The 25,472-nt window shown below is 51.0% G+C and overlaps 1 protein-coding gene across 1 annotated transcript; it reads left to right on the forward strand.

Moving 5' to 3' along the window:
- The first annotated feature begins 1,241 nt into the window (after nucleotides 1–1,241).
- DACT2 (dishevelled binding antagonist of beta catenin 2) lies at nucleotides 1,242–20,662 on the forward strand. The gene is made up of 4 exons (XM_082405816.1): nucleotides 1,242–10,028; nucleotides 15,533–15,665; nucleotides 16,639–16,902; nucleotides 18,366–20,662. Exons 1-4 carry the CDS (start codon nucleotides 9,393–9,395, stop codon nucleotides 19,958–19,960), a joined length of 2,628 nt encoding a protein of 875 aa, XP_082261942.1. The 5' UTR covers nucleotides 1,242–9,392; the 3' UTR covers nucleotides 19,961–20,662.
- Nucleotides 20,663–25,472: the final 4,810 nt, after the last annotated feature.

The raw sequence follows: 25,472 nt of genomic DNA on the forward strand, positions 1-25,472 counted from the left end.
TGTCCAGTTTTCCCAGCACCACTTATTGAAGAGGCTGTCTTTTCTCCTTTGTATGTTCTTGCCTCCTTTGTTGTAAATTAGGTGCCATATATGCGTGGGTTTATCTCTGGGCTATCCTGTTCCACTGATCTATATTTCTATTTTTATGCCAGTACCATACTGTCTTGATTACTGTAGCTTTGTGATATAGTTTGAAGTCGGGGAGCCTGATTCCTCCAACTCCGTTTTTCTTTCTCAAGATTGCTTTGGCTATTCGGGGTCTTTTGTGTTTCCATACGAATTGTAAAATTTTTTGTTCTAATTCTGTGAAGAATGCCTTTGGTAGTTTGATAGTGATTGCACTGAATCTGTAGATTGCTTTGGGTAGTATAGTCATTTTCACAATATTGATTCTTCCAGTCCAAGAACATGGTATATCTCTCCATCTGTTTATGTCATCTTTGATGTCTTTCATCAGTGTTTTATAGTTTTCTGAGTACAAGTCTTTCACTTCCTTAGGCAGGTTTATTCCTAGGTATTTTATTCTTTTTGTTGCAGTGGTAAATGGGAGTGTTTTCTTACTTTCTCTTTCTGATTTTTCATTGTTGGTGTATAGGAATGCCAGAGATTTCTGTGCATTAATTTTGTATCCTGCAACCTTACCAAATTCATTGATTAGTTCTAGTAGTTTTCTGGTGGCATCTTTAGGATTTTCTATGTATAGTATCATGTCATCTGCAAACAGTGACAGTTTTACTTCTTTTCCAATTTGTATTTCTTTTGCTTCTCTGATTGCCATGGCTAGGACTTCCAAAACTATGTTGAATAAGAGTGGTGAGAGTGGATATCCTTGTCTTGTTCCTGATCTTAGTGGAAGTGCTTTCAATTTTTCACCATTAAATATGATGCTTGCCGTGGGTTTGTCATATATGGCCTCTATTACGTTGAGGTAGCTTCCCTCTATGCCCATTTCCTGGAGAGTTTTTGTCATAAATCGGTGTTGAATTTTGTCAAAAGCTTTTTCTGCATCTATTGAGATGATATAGTTCTTATTCCTTAATTTGTTAATGTGGTGTATCACACTGATTGATTTGCGTATATTGAAGAACCCTTGCATCCCTGGGATAAATCCCACTTGATCGTGGTGTATGATCCTTTTAATGTGCTGTTGGATTCTGTTTGCTAGTATTTTGTTCAGGACTTTTGCATCTATGTTCATCAGTGATATTGGTATATAATTTTCTTTTTTTGTAATAGATAGTGGCTTTGTAGAATGAATTTTTGAGTGTTTCTCCCTCTGCAATTTTTTGGAAGAGTTTGAGAAGGATCAGTGTTAGCTCTTCTCTAATATTTGTTAGAATTCACCTCTGAAGCCATCTGGTCCTGGACTTTTGTTTGTTGGAAGATTTTTAATGACAGTTTCAATTTCTTTACTTGTGATAGGTCTGTTTATATTTTCTAATTCTTCCTAGTTCAGTCTTGGAAAATTGTATTTTTCCAAGAATTTGTCCATTTCTTCATGGTTGTCCATTTTATTGGCATACAGTTGTTTGTAGCAGTCTCTTATAATCCTTTGTATTTCTGCGGTGTCAGTTGTGATATCTCCTTTTTCATTTCAAATTTTATTGATTTGCATCCTCTCCCTTTTTTTCTTGATGAGTCTGGCTAAGGGTTTATCAATTTTGTTTATCTTCTCAAAGAACCAGCTTTTAGTTTTATTGATCTTTGTTATTGTTTTCTTCATTCCTATTTCATTTATTTCTGATCTGATCTTTATGATTTCTTTCGTTCTACTGACTTTGGGTTTTCTTTGTTCTTCTTTCTCTAGTTGTTTTAAGTGTAGGGTTAGATTGTTTATTTGAGATTTTTCTTGTTTCTTGAGATGCGATTGAATTGCTATAAACTTCCCTCTTAGAACTGCTTTTGCTGCGTCCCATAGGTTTTGGGTCATCGTGTTTTCATTATCACTTGTTTCTATGTATTTTTAAATTTCTTCTTTGATTTCTTCAGTGATCTCTTGGTTATTTAGTAGCACACTGTTTAGCCTCCATGTATTTGTGTTTTTTACAGTTTTTTTCCTGTAATTGATTTCCAATCTCATAGCGTTGTGGTCAGAAAAGATGCTTGATATGATTTCAATTTTCTTAAATTTTCCAAGGCTTGATTTGTGACCCAAGATGTGATCTATCCTGGAGAATGTTCCATGTGCACTTGAGAAGAAAGTGTATTCTGCCACTTTTGAGTGGAATGTTCTATAAATATCAATTAAATATATCTGGTCTTTTGTGTCATTTAAAGCTTGTGTTTCCTTACGTATTTTCTGTTTGGATGATCTGTCCATTGGTGTAAGTGGGGTGTTAAAGTCCCCTACTATTATTGTGTTACTGTCGATTTCTCCTTTCATGGTTGTTAACATTTGCCTTATGTATTGAAGTGCTCCTATGTTGGGTGCATAAACATTTATAATTGTTATATCTTCTTCTTGGATTTATCCTTTGATCATTATGTAGTGTCCCTCGTTATCTCTTGTAACAGTCTTTATTTTAAAGTCTATTTTATCTGATATGAGTATTGCTACTCCAGCTTTCTTTTGATTTCCATTTGCATGGAATATCTTTTTCCATCCCTTCACTTTCAGTCTGTATGTGTCCCTAGGTCTGAATTGGGTCTCTTGTAGACAGCATACATATGGGTCTTTTTTTTGTATCCATTCAGCCAGTCTGTATCTTTTAGATGGGGCATTTAATCCATTTACATTCAAGGCTATTATTGATATGTATGTTCCTATTACCATTTTCTTAACTGTTTTGGGTTTGCTTTTATGGGTCTTTTTCTTCTCTTGTGTTTTCCACTTAGAGAAGTTCCTTTAGCATTTGTTGTAAAGCTGCTTTGGTGGTGCTGAATTCTCTTAGCTTTTGCTTGTCTGAAAAGCTTTTGATTTCTCCATTGAATCTGAATGAGATCCTTGCTGGATAGAGTAATCTTGGTTGTAGGTTTTTCTCTTTCATAACTTTAAGTATATCCTGCCACTCCCTTCTGGCCTGCAGAGTTTCCACTGAAAACTCAGCTGATAACCTTATGGGGGTTCCTTTGTATGTTATTTTTTGTTTTACCCTTGCTGCTTTTAATATTTTTTCTTTGAATTTAATTTTTGTTAGTTTGATTAATATGAGTCTTGGTGTGTTTTTCCTAGGGTTTATCCTGTATGGGACTCTCTGTGCTTCCTGGACTTGGGTGACTATTCCTTTCCCATGTTAGGGAAGTTTTCGACTATAATCTCTTCAAATATTTTCTCAGACCCTTTCTTTTTCTGTTCTTCTTCTGAGACCCCTATATTCGAATGTTGGTGCATTTAGTGTTGTCCCAGAGGTCTCTGAGATGGTCTTCAATTCTTTTCATTCTTTTTTCTTTATTCTGCTCCTTGGCGGTTATTTCCACTATTTTGTCTTCCAGCTTACTTATTCGTTCTTCTGCCTCAGTTATTCTGTTATTGATTCCTTCTAGTGTATTTTTCCTTTCAGTTATTTTGTTGTTCATCTCTGTTTGTTTGTTCTTCAGTTCTTCTAGATCTTTGTTAAACATTTCTTGTATTTTCTCAATCCATGCTTCCATTCTATCTCTGAGATTCTGGATCATATTTACTATCATTACTCTGAATTCTTTTTCAGGTAGATTGCCTATTTCCTCTTCATTTATTTGGTCTTGTAGGATTTTACCTTGCCCCTTCATCTGTGACATATTTTTTTGCTGTCTCATTTTTAAAATTATTTTTATGAGTGGGATTGTATTCCTATCTTACTTGTTGTTTGGCCTGAGGCTTCCAACACTGGAGTTTGTAGGTTGTTGGGTAGAGCTGGGTCTTGGTGCTGAGACGAGGAACTCCGTGAGACCTCACTCTGATGAATATTCCCTGGGGTCTAAGGTTCTCTGTTAGTCCAGGGGTTTGGACTCAGAGCTCCCACCTCAGGAGCTTCACCTGACCTTCAGCTCATGAACCAAGATCCCACAAGCCGCGTGCGGTGGCCAAAAAAAAAAAAAAGAAAAGAGAAAAAGAGAACAATAACAAAGTAAAAAATAAAATTAGACTAGGAAACTAACAGATATGTCAGAAAGAATATAAAAATAAAAATACAGATGACTCAACAACCAGAAGGTACATCAGTACCACAATAGTAAAAAAGAGGAGGAGGGAAAAGAAAAAAAAAAAAAGAAGAAGAAGAAAGAAAGAAAAAGGGAGGGGGGGGGAGTAAAGGCCTTGACTGTGGAGGGCAGGGCCTAAGCAGGGGCAAGGTTTGGGGGGTGGGGGGGCCTATGCTCAGGACCCACAGGGCTAGAAAAGGCCCTGGGGACTGTGGGGGGTGGGGCTTAGGCTCAAGGAGCAGAAGGGGCCCAGGCGTGGCCCCCACCCCTGGTCTCAGAGGGTGGGGGACCTCACCTGGGAGCCCAGCAGGCTTCCTGGGCTCGAGTGGGCGGGGCAAATGCCCTCCTCTCCTCTCCTGCTCCTCTGGTCCCAGAGGGCCCTTCCTGCCTGCCTCTCCTGACCTCCCCGGCCTCCCTCCTATGCCCCCAAGGACCCACGCAGCCTGGAGGGGGCTTTGGAGGGCAGGGGATCGGCCTGGGAGCTCAGCAGGCTCCTGTGCCCAAGTGGGCCAGGCCATCGCCCTCCGCTCCTCTCCCACTCGTCCTGGAGGGTCCCTCCCACCTGCTTCTCTGATCTCCCTGGCCTCAGGGGCTCCGATCTTGTCTGGCCTCCACTTCTCCTCCCCCTCAGTCCCCCCACGTCCTACCAGTTCACTTGGGGGCTCCTCCCATCTCCTTGGGGTCAGGCTTCCCCACCAGCGGCCGGCAGGTGCCCTAGTTGTGGGAAAACGCTAACTCAGCGTCTTCCCACACTGCCATCTTTGCCAACGACTGTCTTAATTGTCTTATGCTCCATAAGCCCTGCTGGTATGCAGGTGCTCTTTTCATACACTTACAGTTACAACGTTTAATTCAGTTTGTTTTTTCTTGGCATCTTAGAAACTTTTCTTTCATTGCTATTTAGTTATAGTTAAATAATAATCTTTCAGCTACGTGGATGTATAATCATTGAATAAGTCACATACTTTCAGACCCTCCAATACTCGCAAAGGAAAGGCCCGCCCCTGCGACCTGAATACACTGTCACCCCAGGGCAGTGTAGGTGGCAGCTGACATGTGAGCCTCACGGAAGCTCAGGGCAGGAGCTGCAGTCTAGACCCAGCATCCTTCCCGCCCCGGGGATGGAGGGGACAGGAATGTGGTAGCCGCTCCGAAGAGCACTAAGGATGCAGGAGCTTCCCCCGCAGCAAGGCTCCCAGCACATTTTGGGGGGTGGAGAGCCCTCAGTCCCCCTCATCGCACCCCTAAATCTCAGAACATTAGAGGTCAGAGTGTAGGGGCAACTGGCCACATAGAGCCCTTCATGCCAACCCCAGGTGTGCCCACCTTCAGAGACAGGAGCACAAGTGCCCACAGTTCAGCAAAGGCAGTCCAGCATCTCTGCCCACCCACTGCCCTAGGCCAGCACCAAGGACTCTGGAACCCTCCTCCTCCCGCCTCACATGGAGGATAAAACCCAACAGCACTCTTTGGGCTCTTGTTTCTTTCTTTTCTTCCCCCACTTCCCCTCCCTTCCTAACCTGAACAATTGATCAGCTACAGATAGACAGATAAATGGAGTGGTAGATAGACGGATGGATGAAGGAGGGAAGGAAGGAAGGAAGGAAGGAATGGAGATAAGATAGATAGATAGATGCTGGATAGATCTTACACGGACAGATGACTGGATGGACAGACAGGTGAAAGACAGAGCTATTGATACAGATGAGGTGGTCAGGGTGGGCAGTGTCCGGAACGGTCAAGTTGAAGCTGTGTGCCCCTTGGTGAGATGTACAAGAGTACAGCGTCACTCTTGACATCCTGCCTCAGAAGCATAACTTGACCCAGGAGGAAACTTCAGCAAGATGAAATCAAGGCGCATCCTACAAAATAACCAGTTCTGAAAATGCACAGTCTTCAAAAGTGCTAAGTCATAGGCCAAGGATAGATTGGGCCCCTGCTCCAGGCTGACAGAGACCAGCAAGACAGGGCAGTTAAGTCTGGAGGGGGTTGTTCTGATCCAAAGGATGTTAAATGGAATAATTGGTAAAACCTGCACTGGACCTGAAAATTAGATGGTAATTATGAATCAAATCAGTTTCCTGATTTAATGATTGAATTTGGTTAAAATAATACCTTTGTGTAGGAAATACACACTAAGATATTTGGGGCAATAAATATTGCACTGGGATGTGTTTGAGAAAAAGTAAATTGTGATCTCCCTGTCTCATACAATAAACAAAAAGCCATTCTATGTGGATTGTAGATCTAAATAAGAAAGGTAAAATAATAAAGTTTCTAGAAGGAGCTTTAAATAATATCTTCAAGAGCTTGAATTTCCTGAAGCAAAAATTTCTTTAAAATGGTGCAAACAGGATCAGTGATAAATAAGACTCTATAAAAATTAAGAACTTCTGTTCTCCAAAAGACACTATTAAGAGAGTCATAGATGGGGAGAAGAGAGATAACCAATAAAGGGATCATATCCAGTCTCTCCCTCTCTCTAAATCCCTCTTTGGAACAAGAAGTAAAGGAGGAATCATAAATTTTTTTACATAATAAAGTAGCACCAGCAATCTTCAATACACTCATTATATAGGTGAGAAAACTGAAGGCAAAAGAGGTTGGAACTGAGGCCTGTTAAGTCTCAGTCTCATGCTTTTTCTCAATATTAGATAAGACAAGTACAGACAACCAAGGAAAACACAAAAGAAACATAAAATAACCCGAAAAACTCAATGATACAAACACTCAAGAAACTAGGAATCAAAAGGAATTTCCTCGTTCTGATAAAAGGCATCTAAAGAAAAACCTGCAGCTAACATCGTACTCAATAGTTAAAGGCTGAATTCTCCCCCCTCCACCCCAAGAACAGGAAGAAGGCAAGGATGCCTGTTCTCACCACTTCTATTCAACATGTACCGGAAGTTCTAGGCAGAGCAATAAGGCAAGAAAAAGAAGTTAGAAGCATCCAAATATGAAAGTAAGAAGTGAAAATATCTATTTCCAGATGACGTGATCTTGAAAATTTTTAAAAATGCAAAGGAATCCACTAAAAATCCATTAGAACTAATAAAAAATTCAACAAGTTTGCTTAGATCAATATACAAAAATCAGTTACTTATTTCTATACACTAGCAATGAGCATTCTGAAAATGAAATTGAAAAACATTTCCGTTTACAATAATTTGAAAAGAATAAAATGTTTAGAAATAAATTTAACAAAAGAAGTGCAAGACTTGTACACTGAAAACTACAGAACACTGTTAATTGAAGAAGGCCTAAACAAATGGAAAACATCCCACGTTTATAGTTCAGAAGTCTCAACCTTAAGGTAGCAATACTTCTCCAATCAATTGACAGATTCCTCTGCAATCTCCAGCAAAATCCCAGCTGGCTTCTTTGCAGAAATTGACAAGCTGATCTTAAAATTCATGTGGAAATGCAAGGGAGCCTGAATAGCCAAAACAGTCTTGAAAAAGAACAGAGTTGGATGACTCACATTTCCTGACTTTAAAACTTACTACAAAGCTACAGTAACCAAAACGATATGGAATTGGCATAAGGATAGACATATACACCAGTAAAATAGAATTGTGAATCCAGAAATTGATTTTTCTGAATCAACTGATTTTCAGCAAATGTCCCAAGACAATTTAATGGGGAAAGAATTGTCTTTGCAACAAATGGTTCTGGGAAAACTGAATATCCACACGTTTAAAAATGAAGTTGGAACCCTACCTCACAACATATACAAAAATTAACTAAAAACGGATCAAAGACTTAAACGTAAGCACTAAAACTATTTTTTAAATCTTAGAAAAAAAGCACAGAAGTAATCTTTGACCTTGGATTAGGCAATGGTTTGTTAGGTATGACACCAAAAGTACAGGCAACAAAAGAAAAATAGATAAATTGGACTTAATCAAAATTAAAAACTTTTTGCTGCAAAGTACATTATCAAGAAAGTGAAAGGATACCCCACAGAGTGAACAAAATATTCGCAAATCACTTACCTGATAATGGAATTGTATCTAGAATACATAAAGAATATTTACATCTCAATAATAAAAAGACAACCCAGTTTTAATAAATAGGCAAACGATCTGAACAGACATTTCTCTAAAGAAGACACACAGGGGCTTCCCTGGTGGTGCAGTGGTTGAGAATCTGCCTGCCCATGCAGGGGACACGGGTTCGAGCCCTGGTCTGGGAAGATCCCACATGCCGTGGAGCAACTGGGCCCGTGAGCCACAATAACTGAGCCTGCGCGTCTGGAGCCTGTGCTCCGCAACAAGAGAGGCCGCGATAGTGAGAGGCCCGCGCACCGCGATGAAGAGTGGCCTCCGCTTGCCGCAATTGGAGAAAGCCCTCGCACAGAAATGAAGACCCAACACAACAAGAAAGAAAGAAAGAAAGAAGACACACAAATAGCCAATAAGTGCATGGAAAGATACCAGCATCACTTGCCATCAGGGAAATGGAAATCAAAATCACAATGGGATACCACTTCCTACATACCGGAATGGCTAAGACCAAAAAGACGAATGCTGGTGAGGGTGTGGAGCATTTGCAGCCTTCGTGCAATGCTGGTGGGAACGTAAAACGGTGCAGCCACTTTGGGAAGCAGTCTAGCCGTTCCTCAAAAGATTAAACACACAAGTTACCTATGAGCCAGCAATTCCTCTCTTAGGTAAACGCCCAAGAGAAATGAAAACATATTTCTACACAAAAACTTGTACATGAACAGCCAAAGCAGCAGCAGTATTCATAATAGAAAGTGGAAACAACCCGTTAAGGAATAAGTGGATAAAGAAAAAATGGTCCCGCCATACAACGGAACATTATTTACCAATAAAAAGGAGTGAAGTACTGATACTTGCTACAACGTGGATGAACCTTGAAAATATGCTCAGTAAAAGAAGCCAGTCCTAAAAGGCCACCTATTGTGTGATTCTATTTATATAAAACCTCCCAAGCAGGCAGCTTAGTGTTGGGTGCAGCGGGGAAATGGAGGGTGACCGCTAAGGGGCACGGCGCTTCTTTGGGGGGTGGTAAAAATGTTATAAAATTGATTGTGGTGATAGTTGCACAACTTGGTGAATATACAATACTAAGGGACCATTGGATTGTACGTGTTAAATAGGGGAATCAAATGGTATGTGAATTATATCTCAGTAAAGCTACTATTATTAAATTAAAAAAAAAAAAAAAAAAGACAAGCTGGGGTTTCCAGGAAAAGTCGAGTTTTTTCAAAGTGCTAGTGAGTTTATAATGGTAACACAGTCCTTACAATGGGGAACTATCCAATAATTTACCTTAAAAACGTTGCTTTTAACCTGAACAAGACCTTTCTCCGTGTTTGGTCCACTTTCGCCCCTTCACCCGCGCCCATCCGGCTCCTCCTTCCCTCCGGTCCCCTCCGAGGGTCACCGCGCGCCTTCCGGGCGCCCCGGAGCGCGCGGCCCGGATCCCCAAGGGCGTGGGGCTCCGCCGACGGGGCGGGCCCGGGGGCGGCCGCTGTGACCCCGGGGCGTGTGCAGACACCGCCTCCGCGGCCACCGATAGGTCCCACCCCGCCTCGGCGACCCGCGGGCCGGGGGCGGGGAGAGGCGGCGCGGAGGCCGCGCGCACCGCCCGGCGCCGCTCGGAGGCCGGGGAGGCTCCGGGCAGCCGCGCGGGTGGAGCGCGGGATGTGGGCGCCGGGCGGCCCGCCGGGGCCCGCGGGCTGGGACCGCCGCAGGGTGGGCGCCAGGCTGCGCGCGGCCCTCGCGGGGCTGCACGAGCTGCAGGGGCTCCGCGCCAGGCAGCAGGCGCGCGTGTGGGGCGCCCTGGCCGTGCAGCCCCCGCCCGGGCCCGCCGCCCCCCGCGGCCCCCGCGCCCACGAGCTGCGGCTGGAGGCGGCGCTGGCGGCGCTGCAGGAGCAGCTGGTAAGGAGCGCGTGCGGGGGTCGCGGGGCTGCTCCGGGCGCGCGGGGGCCGCGGGGACCCGGTCCACCCGGCAGGCAGGAGGCGGACTGGCCGCCCGACCATCGGGGGGCACCCTCGGCGATTTCAAAGGACGCAGCTCGGTCCCGAATGAGAGGGACGCGGAGGCCCGAGGCTCGAGGCTAGGCATCCGGGCCCTGAAAGCAGCCCGGCCGGGCCGCCCGCGCCGAGCCGCGCATCGGGGCTGCGCCCGCCTCTGCCTACTTCCCGGCGCAGCCAGACTTTAGGATGTATTCCTGTTGGTTGGAGTTTTGCTGATAAGAACGCATTAAATCGGTTTCCCCTGCTGGGGGCTACTTGGGATCCTGGTGTCCTACCCCCGGTGCCAGCCTCTCCCTGCTGCGTGGGTCTGGGGACAGCAGTGCCAGCGTGCCAAGTGTCCCCCGAATTGTCCCCAGTGATGTGTTCAGGTTGAGCTCTGGGGTCGTGTCACTGTAATGAGATGTTGGGGAGAGCGTGTATCCGATGAGGGCCTCTCCAACTTTAAAATGTAACCTGACCTATGAAAAGAGGTGTGTCCTCTGAACGCAGAGGCGGTGGAACCCCACTGGGCCTCCTGGGCTTGCTTTCCCACCGGCCTTCTGCCCCCTGCTAGGGCTCCTCCAAACGCGGGTCCCTTTCGTACCACTGAAGACACTCCTCAGGTGATTGCCTCGGTTATTTACCCTCTGTATGGTTTCATCTCATGTATTGGAAAAAACTCAAGAGTTTTTGCAGGGTTGCAGTATTTTTTAAAGGAAAAATTAGAAGGCTGTATAGAAAGATGTCTATTTGGTGGAGTTGACTGTAGTACTCCAAGTGGAATGTCTTTTAAGTGAGAAATTAAATCTGCCCTGTTTAAAGGTTGCTGTCTTTACAAAGTAGCCTGGTTGAAGCTGCTACTTGGCTATCAGCTTAGCGCAGTCGTGTCAGTGATTTGTTAGCTGCTTCTGGTTTAGAGAATCGGGAAGCTCAGCGTCTTAAGATGTGTCCCAGGACTCCTGCTATCTTCGCACATGGCAAGGGGGGGCCCTAACTGTGCAGCCTCTCCTCCTGTGATTCCCCGGCTGCTATGGAAAGGAAGGAGCTAGTTACCCAGTGGAACTTTAATAGGCTTCTCACCCCCCATCTTATCCAGTCATAGCTGCAGGTTTGGCTTACCTGTGTGTGTGGGTGTGTGTGTGCGTGCGTGCGTGCACCAGACACATCCTACCTTTCACTGGAGCTCGGAGAGGCACACAGAGCCTGCAAAGATGCATGACATGCGTGTGGCAGGAAGGAGCTTTGCGACGCTGCTGTGAATTGTTCTGTCCAGGGAGCTGGAACCCAGTTGATGATTAACTTGGCTTAAGTAATATACAAATCAGACTTGTGAGTACTCAGCCTCTAATTACGGGTAGCCTTTTGGGAGAGAAGATCAAACAGGGGTTTTTTTTGTTTTATTTATTTATTTTTTAATGTGGGGACCAGAAGGAACACGCACCCTTTGTCTTGAAACTTTGTTCTTGGCACAGATTATGTGATCAAAAGAGAAGAATAATTGAATGTGTGTGACATCAGCCCAGCGATTAACACGTTCACATTTTTCTTACAGAGAAAAAATTAGGAGTGATCCTAGTTCTATGATGCAGGCTACAATCAAAAGGCCTTCATCTCCAGCCCGAGTCTCACACTTCAGTAACTCCCAGCTAATCGGGGCCCCTCCTACCCACACCCTGGGGTTAACCGGGGCATGGGTCACCGTTCAGGTGTGAAGACAGGAAGAACTTTTATCTGACCCTCAGCAGCTTTGTCCCACAGACGTTCCCAAGTGAGAATGAGCTTGAGCATTTCGGGGGGATTTAAACTGCTAGTAGGAGAAGTCATCACATTAACACTTATCAGAATGAACGAGCTACGCCTTTTTAATTGCTGTGTCTAAAGTCACAACAGGAAGCGCGCAGTAGGTACTTAGTATTTGTTGAATAAATAAATGAGCAAGTTTTACTACTGTAACAAAGCGGAAGATGATTTCAGTATTTACTATTTCCACGTTCTAGATTTCTAAGCTAATGAAACCCCCATGACCTCTGACCAAAGCAGCCCTTACTGTGTGGCCGGTCCTGTGCTCACCTGTCTGTGCCTTCCAGGGAGATTGTCATTCCCCGAGAAGAGGCTGCCATTCCCATTTTTATAAGGGTTACATTCCCAGCAACACTGACGTGGAAAGGTTTGGATTCCCCCCGGAGGAGCCTGGAAGCTCCATCTCCCAGCAGGGGGCGCCAGCGGGCACCCCAGGTGGGATGTGAGGAAAGGCTCTGGGGACCTGCAGGGAAACTGGTGCTGGAGAATTTCCTGGTGGTTGTTTTTGCTGGTCACGACTTGCCCGGACCCTGAGTGGCAGCAGATCCTCCTCCCTGGCAGGTGCCGGCATTAAGCACGGCAGGAGCTGAGGGTCTGACTCTGCAGCTGTAATCACGACGTCTGGTATTTTCCTTGGACCGACCATGCTTGCTCCGTGACCTCTCAGGGGAACGAACTCGCTCAGGGTCACAGAGGAGGGGGAGGCGTCCACGGGGCTGGGCAAGGCTTCCTTCTGCGGCACGAGTGCTTGTTATCCTGAGGCTAATCTGTGACCCTGGCCCTTTGAAGGGCCTCTTTTCAAGCTAGGTAGTAACATTTACCCACCCACAGGGCACTTGCAGTGCCACGGAACTCATGCGGAAAATGCTTCCTGTGCCTGTTCTCAGCTTTCAAGGAAAGAACGGAGGTGTTTTAGATGCCATCTCTGTATCCTGAACTTTGGAACGTTTTTCATTTTTGTCCTCTGAATCTGCCGTAAAGGTTTGAGAAGGCTGGAAAGCCGAATCGTAGATGGGGAGCAAAAGGGCAAAGCAAGTGGAAATCGGATCAGTCTTTTATGGCATGTAAAGTCAACATCTCGAAGAAAGGGCTAAGCCAGATATTTGTTTTGAATGGCGTTCCCTGGATAGAAGTTCTCAAACTTTTGTGGTCATAAAAAATTGGTCCCAGGGAAGCTTGTCAAAATGCAGATTCCCAGGCGTGCCCTAGAGTCTGAGTTAGCGGGTGTGGCAGGGAGCCCTGGGGTCTGCACGGACGCCCCGGGGCTCCCAGCTCCTGGGAACCGGGCTGTGCTCTCCCTTACACCGCAGCCCCTGCCCCTCGCCCCGGTTCAGGGGATTCAGACAGGATGCGCTGCCCTGCCCCTGAGCCTGAAGGCCTGCGGTGAGTAGGGAGGGCAGGTGGCCGCACAGACTGGCTCGCTGCTCTGGAGGGAACCCGTGTGACACAGCAGTCACGTTTACTCGGCGCTGACGTCTCTGTAACACATCTTCCCTGCAGAAATACATGGAAGTCGACGCTGCGTGCCTGGCTTCGCAGTGGGTTATGCTCGGTCCTGGTGTCATAAGGAACCTTTGACTTAGCACAGAGTTAGAGACCGAGGAGTTAATGAAAAGCAGAGACATAAAAACCCCCAGCGAGGGCCGGGGGAAGGGTTACGGAGGGCAGTGCCAATCCTGGGTGACAAAGCCCTGTTGCCATGCAGTGGGGTCCTGGGGACACAGTAATCATCGGAGGGCACCCGGGGGCCTGCGTGGCTGTACCCCTCGACACTAATCAGAAGCCACCAGCCGGCTGCAGGCCGGGCTGGGCAAACATTAATCACAAAGCAATTATTCCAGCACAAACACACCAGGGTCACTTTTTCGGGGGGAGGGGGATTGGAGAGGGAGGAGAGAAGCCAACTATGGAATCCAGAGAGGTTCCCCCTTCAGAAGAAAGAGGACATCGTGATTTGGAAGAGAAGGGGTCAAATCCATGTTTTTAAACGTCGAAGTGTGGTCGAACAGAGGAACTGAACTCTCTGCCAGTACCGTGGTCTCATTTTACGACATTAGAAGAAAAGTCATTTGCAGTAAAAATTCCCTTCGTTTGTCCAAGTGTTTTTCACTTGGACAGTGATGGGCCGGGAGCCCACCTTTGCTGCCCCCGCCGCTCCGGGTGTCAGGTAGTGCCGTCCACCTGGAGAACGTTTCCCTTTGTGAAAACGTGCCAGGATGTTCAGGCTACTCTGGGTGGTCCTGGGTGTGTACGTTTTGATTAAATTCTGTTTTTTTGCAGTGTTATGTTTACAGATACTATTACATGAGGCTGGGAGACTCTCTTGCTACAAAACTTGGAGGTTGTTCTGAGACCCCTGCACTGGGTCCTGAGGAAAGTGGATTTGGGCGTGGTGGTCTGCCACTCACCAGGTGCTGGGCCCTCGGCCCCTACCCCTGGTGGTATGGGAACAGTCTGTGCCAACGTAGTTGTCCCATAAGAATCAGAAATTACCGCCACCTGCTTCCCTCTTGGACTGACTTCTCAGATTATTGAAGCTACTGAAGTAATTCCTGATTTCCTATATAAGAATTTGAAACACAATTGATCATTTTCTCAAGCAGGGTGACCGGCATAATCCCATTCATTAATTATTTGCCTTAAACTTAATTGCTAATCAAAACAAGAAATTTAGGTAGTGGACCTTGAAAACAAGTTGAAGTTTTATCACTGAAGGAGAGAAGTCAGCATTTATGAAACAGTGTCGTTTTACAGACATATGATTCACGTGTGTGTATGTGTGTGAATGTATATTGTGAGCGTTAACCACGTGCATGTGCTATATGTATATTACATGGTATACACACACAGATATGTGTGGTTGACACTCACAGTAACCCGTTTTACAGCCAGGGAAGCTGAGGCCCAGAGAAGCTAGAGCCTCGGAGGACAGAGTTGAGATGTGGACCCTGAGACCAGAAAGATCCTGCCTCCTGGGGCAGGTGTTCAGGCTGCACTGATCCCAGGCGCTGGGCTCTTTCCTCCTGCAGCGTCCCTCCCTCTTCCCTGAAAGCCCTACAAAACCATAACCGTTCAAAATGCCACCTGTGATATGGGAGCTAAGACTCTGCAGAGGCAGGGCCTTTTTCTCTCCCGGGGACTCTCCTGTCCCCCTGAAAAGCAGAAAGCTCAGCCCTCCCCAGGTGCCGTGGACGGGCTTCGGTGAAGGAACGTGGTGATACAGGCACCAAACGCAAGGTCCACGAGGCGTGAGCCTGGGAAAGTAGATTCTTACGTAGACGGAAAAAGACATTGAAAGTATTATCGGTGGCTCCTGCCAGCGGGGGTGTCCTTGTGCTGTTTTTGGTCCTCATTCCACTCTCATAAGCTGTATTACTCCATATTCTTATAAAGAAATGTCTAATTGAAAATTGCTGGCAAAGAAAAGTCTGCACTTGGGAAGAGATGCTGGAGGCGGGAGGGGTCCTAGAGATGGTGTTCGGGGTGCGGAAGGGGGAGCTGTCAGGTGGGAGCTGGTCTGTGGGTTTGGGGAGTTAAGTTGTGTGTGTGATGTGGCTTCACGTGGAGCCTCCGGTTTCCATCTCTGTACACAGAGCAGTTTTATGTCTCCCTCTTTTCCTTCTTAGAACCGTTTAAGACTTCAGGACGTCGGCCTGAAAACCCACTTGGACCAGCTGGGCCAGCAGATCAGCGAGCTGCAACTGGACGTGCGCAGAACCTCCAGCGAGGCCCCGGACAGCGACAGCAGGCCCAGCTCGGGTACGGCGCCCACTCGGGCCCTGGACCATCTGTCCCTCACCCCAGGGAGTGGCACTTGCCCGGCAGGGCTGGCGTGGTGAACCGGCCTCTGTGCTCAGGCCACCAGAGGGTCAGGAGCTGTATGCAAGCCTGAAAGAGCACGTTACTGGAGAATACTGGAGATGAAATACTTTTAATACTTTTATTTAAATGCGCTTGGGAAAACGGGGAGAGAGAGGGAGAGAGTGGGTGTGTACATACTCATTGTTTAATTGGAAAAATATTGCTTTTGATGGAAAAAACCCCATGAGTTTCTCACCTGTCTCCGGACTGAGACACATTCTGGGTTCTGTTTATGTTGAATTAACATGGAGGTTGTAAATAATAACTTTTATGTGACGACAAAAGTATTTTTTTAAGTCTACAGTCTAAAATCAGTACAGTTTCCTCCCCTGCGGCCCTGTGCGCCCTCCTCTCAAGGTCACGTAGCGATGGTTAGGGTCGTTCTGACCTTCATGGTCCTGGGCACATGGGCTTTCTCTCCAGATTCCAGGCTCAGACGGTAAACCCAGGAGACCAGCGTCTTCCCAAGTACGGTGTTCTCTGCCGTGTCTTTCTCTTTTTTTCGGTTTGCAAAATCCTGTCACGGCCTGGGTTGTCAATCATGCAGCAGGGCCGGGCGGGGACCTCCCCAGACGCTGCCCCTTCTCCGGTGGCTGCCCCAGACGAGCTTGGCGGGCACGAGGAGGGGCGGGGGAGGGTGCCAGGCTCCCTCTTCCGGGGCCGGAAGCCGGTGGTCACAGGGGGGACGTGAGCCACTCGCCCAGGGGAGGGACGAGCAGGTGGTGGGCAACAGGAGACAGTCGTGGGGAGGCGTCCACGGCGTTCCGGCCCCGGGCACGCCCCCGCCCCCAGGCCCGCCTCCCTGAGACCCCCCAGCGCCTCGGCGCAGGGCTCCCCAGACCGCACCGACGGCCCCTGTGCCCCTGCGCAGGCTTCTACGAGCTGAGCGACGGCGGCTCCTGCTCCCCGTCCGCCTCCCGCACGTCCGTGTGCAGTGACTGCGTGTCCTCCTCTGCGGGCGCCGTGCTGCCGGCCACCCCGACGGCCAGGCCCGGCGCGGGGGACTGCCGGCCCCGGTCAGCTGATGAGACCACCGTGTGTGGGGTCCCCCTGCCTGCGTGGGAGCCCCAGGCCAGTGAGGGGGGCGCCGGCCAGCTGCTGCAAGGCGAGTCCCGGCCCCGCCCGGTGTCCACAGGTAAGGGGAGCCGGGAGCGGGGGCGGCGCCGAGCCCCATCCCAGGTGGGGCGGTCCCCGAGCCCCATACAAGGAGGGGAGGTGGTCCCCGAGCCCCATACAAGGGGGGGGGCGGTTCCCGAGCCCTATACAAGGAGGGGGGGCGGTTCCCGAGCCCCATACAAGGGGGGGCGGTTCCCGAGCCCTATACAAGGAGGGGGGGGCGGTTCCCGAGCCCCATACAAGGGGGGGCGGTTCCCGAGCCCTATACAAGGAGGGGTGGTGGTTCCCGAGCCCTATACAAGGAGGCGGGGCGGTTCCCGAGCCCCATACAAGGGGGGGGGCGGTTCCCGAGCCCCATACAAGGAGGGGGGGCGGTTCCCGAGCCCCATACAAGGAGGCGGGACGGTTCCCGAGCCCCATACAAGGGGGGAGCGGTTCCCGAGCCCCATACAAGGAGGGGGGGCGGTTCCCGAGCCCCATACAAGGAGGCGGGACGGTTCCCGAGCCCCATACAAGGGGGGAGCGGTTCCCGAGCCCTATACAAGGAGGGGGGGGCGGTTCCCGAGCCCCATACAAGGGGGGGCGGTTCCCGAGCCCTATACAAGGAGGGGTGGTGGTTCCCGAGCCCTATACAAGGAGGCGGGGCGGTTCCCGAGCCCCATACAAGGGGGGGGGGCGGTTCCCGAGCCCCATACAAGGAGGGGGGGCGGTTCCCGAGCCCCATACAAGGAGGCGGGACGGTTCCCGAGCCCCATACAAGGGGGGAGCGGTTCCCGAGCCCCATACAAGGAGGGGGGGCGGTTCCCGAGCCCCATATTTTCTGTGGGCTTTTTTGGGTTTTGGATGGAGGTAGGCATCAAACGCCCACCCGTGTTCCTTGCAGCAGCGCTGTTGCAATAAAAGGCTTCTCGTCTTCTTTAAAATGAACATCCGTTCACACCCTTCCACGGGCCTCGTGGCCGCCGCCGGGGACTAGGGTGGGAGCAGCGCTGCAGGCGGACGTTGAGAGAGTTCAGTTCACGTGCGGTTCCCCCCACCGGCCAGGGAAGAGCCTTTCTTTTTCTTCAGACTGTCCTAAAAGGAAAAGATGCATCTTATTCCTTATTGCTAGACCTGGGCCGGTAGGATCCATGGGTTTTCTTTCTTTCACATCTGTGAACGCCTCAGGGAAGGTGTGTTCCAAGACCTTGTCCCGATGGCCGTGTGGTCACCGGCGCCCCATCTCCCTGGGCGTCCTCCGCACCTTTGGTGAACAAGGGCAGGAACTGAACGTTAGGGTCTAGGACTCACCTTCTAGGCTGTGGCTGGAAGGAGCGTGATGGGGGCCGGGTGATGGGACGTGTACAGAGGACGCCAGCGCGCCCAGGCGTGGAGCGTGCAAGGCCGGGGCCTCGTCCTGCCTGTGGGGGGGGGGGCCCTCGTGCCCCGGGCTCGTGCTTGCCTCTTCCCTCGCTTATGTGTTGTTCTTCTTCTCCTCCCCAGGTGACCTTGAAAGAGTCCTGCCGGCTGAAGTGGGGCTCCAGAAAGCCAGGGCACACCCCAAGGCCACTTCCTTCCTCTGCCGCGGCATGGACCCCAAGTACCAGTGTGACCTGGTGTCCAAGGGGGGCAGGGAGGTGTACCCGTACCCCAGCCCCCTGCACGCCGTGGCTTTGCAGAGCCCCCTCTTCACTCTGACCAAGGAGACACCGCCGAGCGATGGCCACTCGCCCCCCAGTCAGCCCCTCCCTGGCGCCACAGGTCCGAGCTCCATTCGGACTGGACTGGTCCTCGAGGCTGGCCCGGCCAGAGCCTACATAGAGAGGCTGCTGAGACTGCAGGGCCGAGGGCCCCCCGCGAGGGGCAGTGTGGGTGAGCGCGGACCCCCAGGACGGGAGGCGTCCCTATCCCCGCAGGGGCTCGGGGGCCGGAGGGCAGACAGTGAAGGTGGCCCGGAGAAGCCGGTCTGCACCCGGGGGAAGGCAGAGGTGGGAGGGGAGGCCCAGAGCGGGGCCGCCCGTGGGCACAGCCTCGAGCAGCCGGGGCCTGTGCCCCTTGTGCGCACCCTGCACGCCAGCAGCCGTCCAGAGGAGGGCCCCAGACCCTCGCGCAGCTGCGTGCACCGGGAGGCCCGTCCAGGCTCCCCCTGGCTGGGCTGTGGCCAGGCCCCCGCTCCCTGCTCGCCGGCTCAGCAGCCAGCTCTCGACGGCTGGGCGGGCAGAGGCAGGTCGCCGGGCGGGGGGGCGGGCGGGGAGGGCCCCCCTCGGGCCCCCGGACACTGTGTCCACCCGCACTTTGCTGCCAGAGGAGCTTCCCCCGGGGGGCCCCCCAAGGCCAAGCCTGTGAAGGTCAAGAGGGGGGCCAGCGACAAGTCGCTGAGGCTTGGGGGGCCGCAGCTTCAGTGGGGCACCCTCGGGGGCCCCCAGCTGCCCCCTGAGTCGGGAGGTGGTCTCAGGAGGCCCGCCCTGGCCAGGGAGGCGCCCGGCCGGTCCTGCTCTGAGTCCAGCCTCTACCCCGTGTCCCTCTTCGTCCCCCTGCTGGTGGCCCGCCGAGAGGGTCACCAGGGGTCAGCTCAGGCCCTGTTCCCCTTGGAAGCAGCCCCGCTGGTGGCGACCGGGGGGGAGGCCCGGAGGAAACAGCGCAGGTGGCAGTCCTCCGTAGAGATCTCAGCCCGGGCCCGCCCGGACCCCAGCCTGGGGCCCCATAGGCCTGCGGCCCGGAGAGGGGGCGGCCCGCGGCCCGTGTGCGCCAGGCCCAGGCCCAGGCTGCCCCGCCAGGACGCCCGAGCCAGGAGCGGGTCGGACGGCTCCGAGCGCTCGGCCGAGCGCGTGTCCCTCTTGCGCTCCACCGTCGCGGAGAGCAGCGGGGACGAGGCCAGCGACCACACAGCCAACCGCTTCGGGGACGGGGAGTCCAGTGGCAGCACCTCGGAGGGCGGCGGCCAGGGCGGCGGGAGCTCCAGCCAGCGGGCCCCGGCCAGCTCCAGGCCCCCTCTGCCGCCGGTGCCCAGGCTGTGCCGCGTCAAGGCCTCCAAGGCCCTGAAGAAGAAGATCCGCAGGTTCCAGCCGGCCTCCCTGAAGGTCATGACCATGGTGTGAGGCCGCTGGGCGATAGCAGGGCCCGTCCAGGCCCGGGAGCCACAGACACAAAGGGACTTTTCGTGGCTGAGGACGGGTCCAGCCTCGCACGGTGTTAGATGTGCATGTCTGTGTCACCTGGACACTTTGCTTTATCCCCGAAGCTGCCCTTCAAAAGGAGTCCCCTCAGAGGAGACGATGGGCACGTCCCTGGGTGCATCGCCCCACAGGTTAGGCTGTGACTCTGGGCACGTCACCCCACCTTGGCCCCAGTGGAGACCTTCACCCAGAACTCTGCGATTGCAGATTTGTCGGGGCGCCGGCCTCCCAGCCGCCTGTGCCGTGAGCCCCGTGCTTGCTTCCCTCCGTCCTGTTCCACTTGGGCTGGGCGCTCGGTGTACCCCAGCCTGTTGAACAGCTTCTCCCCAAAAGCGTTCCCTTTAAGAAATGGTTGCAGGACTGTGCTCTGGAAACTGGGTTGGAATATGAATGCAGGTCAAACCCTCAACATGAATAAACAGCCGATTATGCCTTTGTCTTTGCAAGTCAGTCTTTCCCTTTTAGTCTCCCTGCCCTCAGGAATGTAGTAGGTGCTCAGCAAACCCCAATCCTTCCCCATCATGTGGACGCTCTCTCACCCGAGGTGGGAAAATGCATTTCACATGAGTACCCTCCACACTCTTCCCAACACTCCTGAATTGAGCATAAAAGTGCTTTTGAAAAGAGACCCTTTTATGGTGTTTATTTTTCAAAGGAAATTTCCCTCAACTTTTCAGGAAGGTAGGATTTTCAGGGAAACTGCCTGCGGAGAGCAACATCTTCAGTTCATAAAGCAGCTTTTTCCTGAATTATTCAAAGCTGCTTCTGTGGGCCTGGAGGTAGAAAGAAGGCATGGGGGAGGTGGGGAACGTCTTCCCCAGGAGCCCTCGTGGGGCTCTAGACTGCCTCAGCCCCACCCTGGGGCTAAATGCACAGTTGCTAGGAACTTTTGAAGGAAAATGATAACAAAACAAGCTAAAATGGTAGTAGATCTTATACTAGACATTAGATATTCATGTAACGAAAAGCTAGTTTCAGGACGCACTTCAGAGATTGACATTTTAAAAAGATTAACATTTTAGAACAAAGAAGTCCACCTGTTTGCCCTGGGCAGAGGTTTCCAAAAGTGAAGGAGAGTGGCTGCTTTCTGTAAAACCTCAAAAATGCAACCATTTCAAAGGGCCCAGAGCAGACGTTGAGTCTATCTGGATAGAATTCCCACATGGGCTTCACGGAATCCGCTTACTAACAGAGGTGAAAGGGTCTTCCTGAGCTTTCTATAAAACTGCATTGATATTTGGAGGAAAAAGTCAAACCCACCCTTGGTGGGGTTTTTTGATAAAAGTTAGTACACAGGGTATTTTCTTTAATGGTCTAAATCTCAACCGTGTGGCACAAGAGGCGATGGGAACCCGGGATTTGCCAGGACCGCTGAGCAGGTGAGGGTCCTGGGAGAGGATCCAGAGCCAGGGTTCCGGCCCCGCCGCGGTCCCAGCCGTGTCCACAGTCTGTGTCCCTCGCCGGCCACCCTGGAGAAATGGCCGTGGAACTCCCTTTACAGAGCGTGTCCTGCTCTGTTTGACATCAGCTCTTGCGTCTGTCGGAGCTTTTCTCAATTCGGGGGCTTTGAATGCCGTATTTGGAAACTGCAGACTTCCTTCGTCCTCAGCAGGGCCCCCGTCCTTGTGTCACAGGAGAGGACCCTCAGGCCGTGTCTCTGGCCAAGATCATGTGAGATCAGTGCTGAAGGGGATCCAGTGGGTTCGGGCCCCTGGGGATTTCTGACAATGTTTATCTTTCTCAGAAACCAGGCTCCATTTCCTAATGATTCAGGTTCCAAAGCGCAACCAGACAGGAATGCGTCCCTGCCCAGAAGATGCCGGGCCTGTCTGTGCAACAAGCAGACTAACAAAGCAAACTAATCATGCCAACTACCCAAGCAAACTAACCATAAAACCCATGCAGACTCCAAGCAAAATGCAACCGTGGCATCTGCGGACAGAGAGTGCCCTCAGTGATAAGATGTCAGATCAGTCATCAATCAGTCAATCTCCCTCCCTCCCTCCCTCCCTCTCTCTCTCTGCCGCCTTCTCTCTGACCCTCTCTCTGTCTGTCTCTCTCCGTCTGTCTTGGTCTCTCCCCAGCCTTGCAGACACACACACACACACACACACACACACACACACACACACACACACACACACACACACACACATCTGTCTGCCCAAGGCCCCAAGCTACTTCCTCACCGGTGCTCTTCCATTTACTCTCGGGCAGGTTTACAGTAAATAAACATAATTCTAGGTGCCATGTCCCCCCATCTGCCTGGGGCCCAGGTGCCTTTGCTTCCCCACAAATTCAGCAGAAGGACACAGCCCAGGGTTCAGGCCCCGCTGGGCCGTTAGCTATTATGAGGCCCCAGGCGGCTCTGTCACCTCCCTGGGTTTGCTTCCTCTTATAGAGTGCGGTTGTTTATGCCTCCGGGTTTGGTGGGAGGAGTACATCGAAGGTGTTGAAAACGGGCCCCGGCTCTGCCCGCTGACCACGTCGGGCTCCTGCCAGGACCATGAGGGGACCCCGCAGGCCGCAGAGCCGGGCGACTGGACAGGCCAGGAGGTCACGGTCGCAGAGGAGGCTGTGGGCAGGGGAAGAGCAGACAGAAGGTCAGACAGTCAGCGAGGGTCTCTGACCCACTGTGAGCATCACCCAGGCACCGCCAGGCAGGCTGGCATCTTCCGTGGCAAGAACCACGGGGGAGGGCTCTTTGGGGAAATACTTTAAAGCACAGAGTTAAAGTTGAGAACATCAGTGATAAGAAGGCAGAGTCAGTCCCCAATCCAGTCCTGAAATTACAAAACAGAGTCTGAGATGCTATAAATTCAGGGAAGAAAGATATTTAAGGAAGGCAGAAGGTCCAGGGCAGAATGTGCAGAAAAAAAGATTAATTAGGACATTCCATTTATTTGCCTGAGTATTTTATATTTTTCGCATATTTCTCTTCTGAACAGATATGGTCGTAACTGCTCAGAGTGAAGGGAAAATAAAGCAGGAAACTCCCCTGCACAGAAGGTAGCTGTGACATGGGGGAGGGGGGATTATTAGGTGATGGGTGACCCTTCATGTGCGTTTGAAGACAGATGAGCTATTTCCTCATCCCTAAAGCCTTTAAAAAAAAGAGACAATTTACTATTTGACTTTGGGGATCATCAGAAAGCATTTGTAACTTCCAGCATGATTGAAATACAAATATTTTAGCGAAAAAGTAAATATATAAAAGGATAAGCTAGTTCTTTCTAAGTATCAAAGGCAAGCTAAGGTAGAAAGTAAATATATAAGAATTGCTAATTCATAAGAATGAGAAAAAAAGGATAATTATGTCAGAGAAGATACCCCAATTATTGTATCAAATCATACTGTAAAATTTGAGGAAACAGAATGTTTACCTTTTATGACCGACTGAATGTACTTGTCCCCCAAATTCGTATGTTGAAGCCCCAACCCCCAGTGGGATGGCATTTAGAGGCGGGGCCTTGGGAGACAGTTAGGGCAAGATAAAGTCCTGAGGGCGGGGCCCGCAGTGGGATTGGGAAGAGGTCATGTGGGCACACGTGGCTGTACTTACAGGCCAAGAATAAAACCAACCCCACTGACACCGCCATCTGTAAATTCCTGTGAATGAAACCACCCAGTCTATGGTGTTCTGTTACAGCTGCCCACTTTGTACGCACAGAAGAGAAAGTGGGAAGAGCCGAGAGTACACTTAGGACTGGAGGAAAGAGAAACTTACTTCCTGCATCTTTTTCTGATGATCAGGAGGGTAGCTGGACGCCTGACCCGAGGCTGTCTTCATCCATCTGGTCAGACGCATTCACTGAGTACCCACTGTCTCAGGAGCCGGGCCGCCTGCTGTGGGGTGACGGGAAAACACGGGGCGCCCGCGTTGGGGAAGCTTTGTGTCTCGCTGGAGAAAATAAGCAGGCAGCAAGGACGACCAAGCAGCCCCTAAAGAGGCCAGTGCCCATGCAGTGGGACCCGAAGAAACAGAGTTTGGACTCCGTGTGGACAGCGCAGTTAGAGGTTTAACTGGGAGAAGTCTGTGCTGCGCTGGGCTGGGCTGGGCTGGGCTGGGGGGCTGAGGAGGGAAGAGGAGGGGGAGGGGGGAGCGGAGGGGAGAGGAACGCAGGGCTGAGCAGGTGCCTGGAGCTGGGGTGGGAGGGAGGCTGAGTGGTCGCGGTGGGGTGGACCCAGGGGGTCCAGATCCCGGCCCATATGCGAGAGGGGGTGGGCCACCATCAGTAACCAGTGTCACTAGCGCCCGGCCGAGTTGGGGCAGGTGGGGGACGGGAGAGCTTCCGGGGGAAAGGGGGCGCAGGTGTGATGGAGGCCAGGGGGCAGGGGAAGCTGGCAGGGTTACTGCAAGTGGGGCTCTGATGAGGTGGGTGAGGGCGCACTTGGGGGTCCTCAGCTGGTCCTGAGCTGGAAGCAGGGACAGAAGGTGGGGCAGCTGTCACTCGTAGGTCAGTCCTGCCAGGCTGGGGGTGCCGATCGTCGCAGCTGTTCCTGTGCAGTTTCCTCGCAGACGGCCTATGCAGACTGCAAGCCGGCTTCCTGTGGGTCTGACTCCCAGACGAGGGGAGGGCTGGCTTCCTGGGCAGGTGGCCGAGGCTGAGGCTCCAGCTCCGTGTTCACAGGAGGTCTGGCCGCTGACCGGTGTGTGCTTGGTCTCTCCGAAGCCGGGAGAACCTGCTAGACTTGTGTTTGGAGAGGCCTGTGACCCAGCTGTGCTGAGATGGGTCTGAGGAGAGACAGGAGGTCCGTCCCCGGCCAGGGACCCGGGCAGGGTCGTGGCGGGGACCAGCGCCACGGTGAGAGGGGCTGCGGAGGGATGCACACGTGGCAAGACACACAGCTCGTGGCCATTCTGTGGTCTGGGGGCCCGCAGTCTCTTGCAGAAGCCACCCAGGCAACAGGGGCATAGAATCCAAGGAAAACTCAAGAGTTCTCCCAGTGTCATTCATTTGCCCCAGTAAGAAATGAGAATTCTCAGTGAAACAAGAACATATTCTTATCTCTGAGAGGAACATCCCCGTAGAAACAAGAATTTCTAATCAGAATCTTTTTCCATTTTTAAAATTTGATTCCCTTTTTAGTATGTTATTCCCTTTTATTTTTTATGCCGTTTTATTTCCCTTTTTATGTTTCCTTCAGCCATGGTCTCCTAACCAAGGATAAAATCCACAGCAAATCCACAGTTAACAAATCATTAACCCTATTGTACTTTAACTTCATTTTCCTTCATTATTTTCCTCCATCTCCGTGCCCTCGTCCCATCTGGGGACACATGCTGCGTTTTCAAATTTGGTCTCTGTGACACACTTCACCTCCTGGGTGACAGGCGACGGTGGCAGCGTCTCCGGTTGGTGACAGGAGTGGTGTCAGTCCCTGCTAACACGGCAGCACCCCCGTCACCAGTCTTGTCACGGCTGCTCAGCCC

The sequence above is a fragment of the Balaenoptera borealis genome (genome assembly GCF_965194805.1).
Source record: "Balaenoptera borealis genome assembly, chromosome: 9".
Taxonomy (NCBI): domain Eukaryota; kingdom Metazoa; phylum Chordata; class Mammalia; order Artiodactyla; family Balaenopteridae; genus Balaenoptera; species Balaenoptera borealis.

What these genes read in the sequence shown, in the direction of transcription:
- DACT2 (XM_082405816.1), top strand. Translation starts at nt 9,393, where the DNA reads ATGGGGAACTATCCAATAATTTACCTTAAAAACGTTGCTTTTAACCTG. An exon ending in CGACAGCAGGCCCAGCTCGG is followed by an intron (nt 15,666 to 16,638) that starts GTACGGCGCCCA and finishes GCCCCTGCGCAG; the next exon opens with GCTTCTACGAGCTGAGCGAC. An exon ending in GCCCCGCCCGGTGTCCACAG is followed by an intron (nt 16,903 to 18,365) that starts GTAAGGGGAGCC and finishes TCTCCTCCCCAG; the next exon opens with GTGACCTTGAAAGAGTCCTG.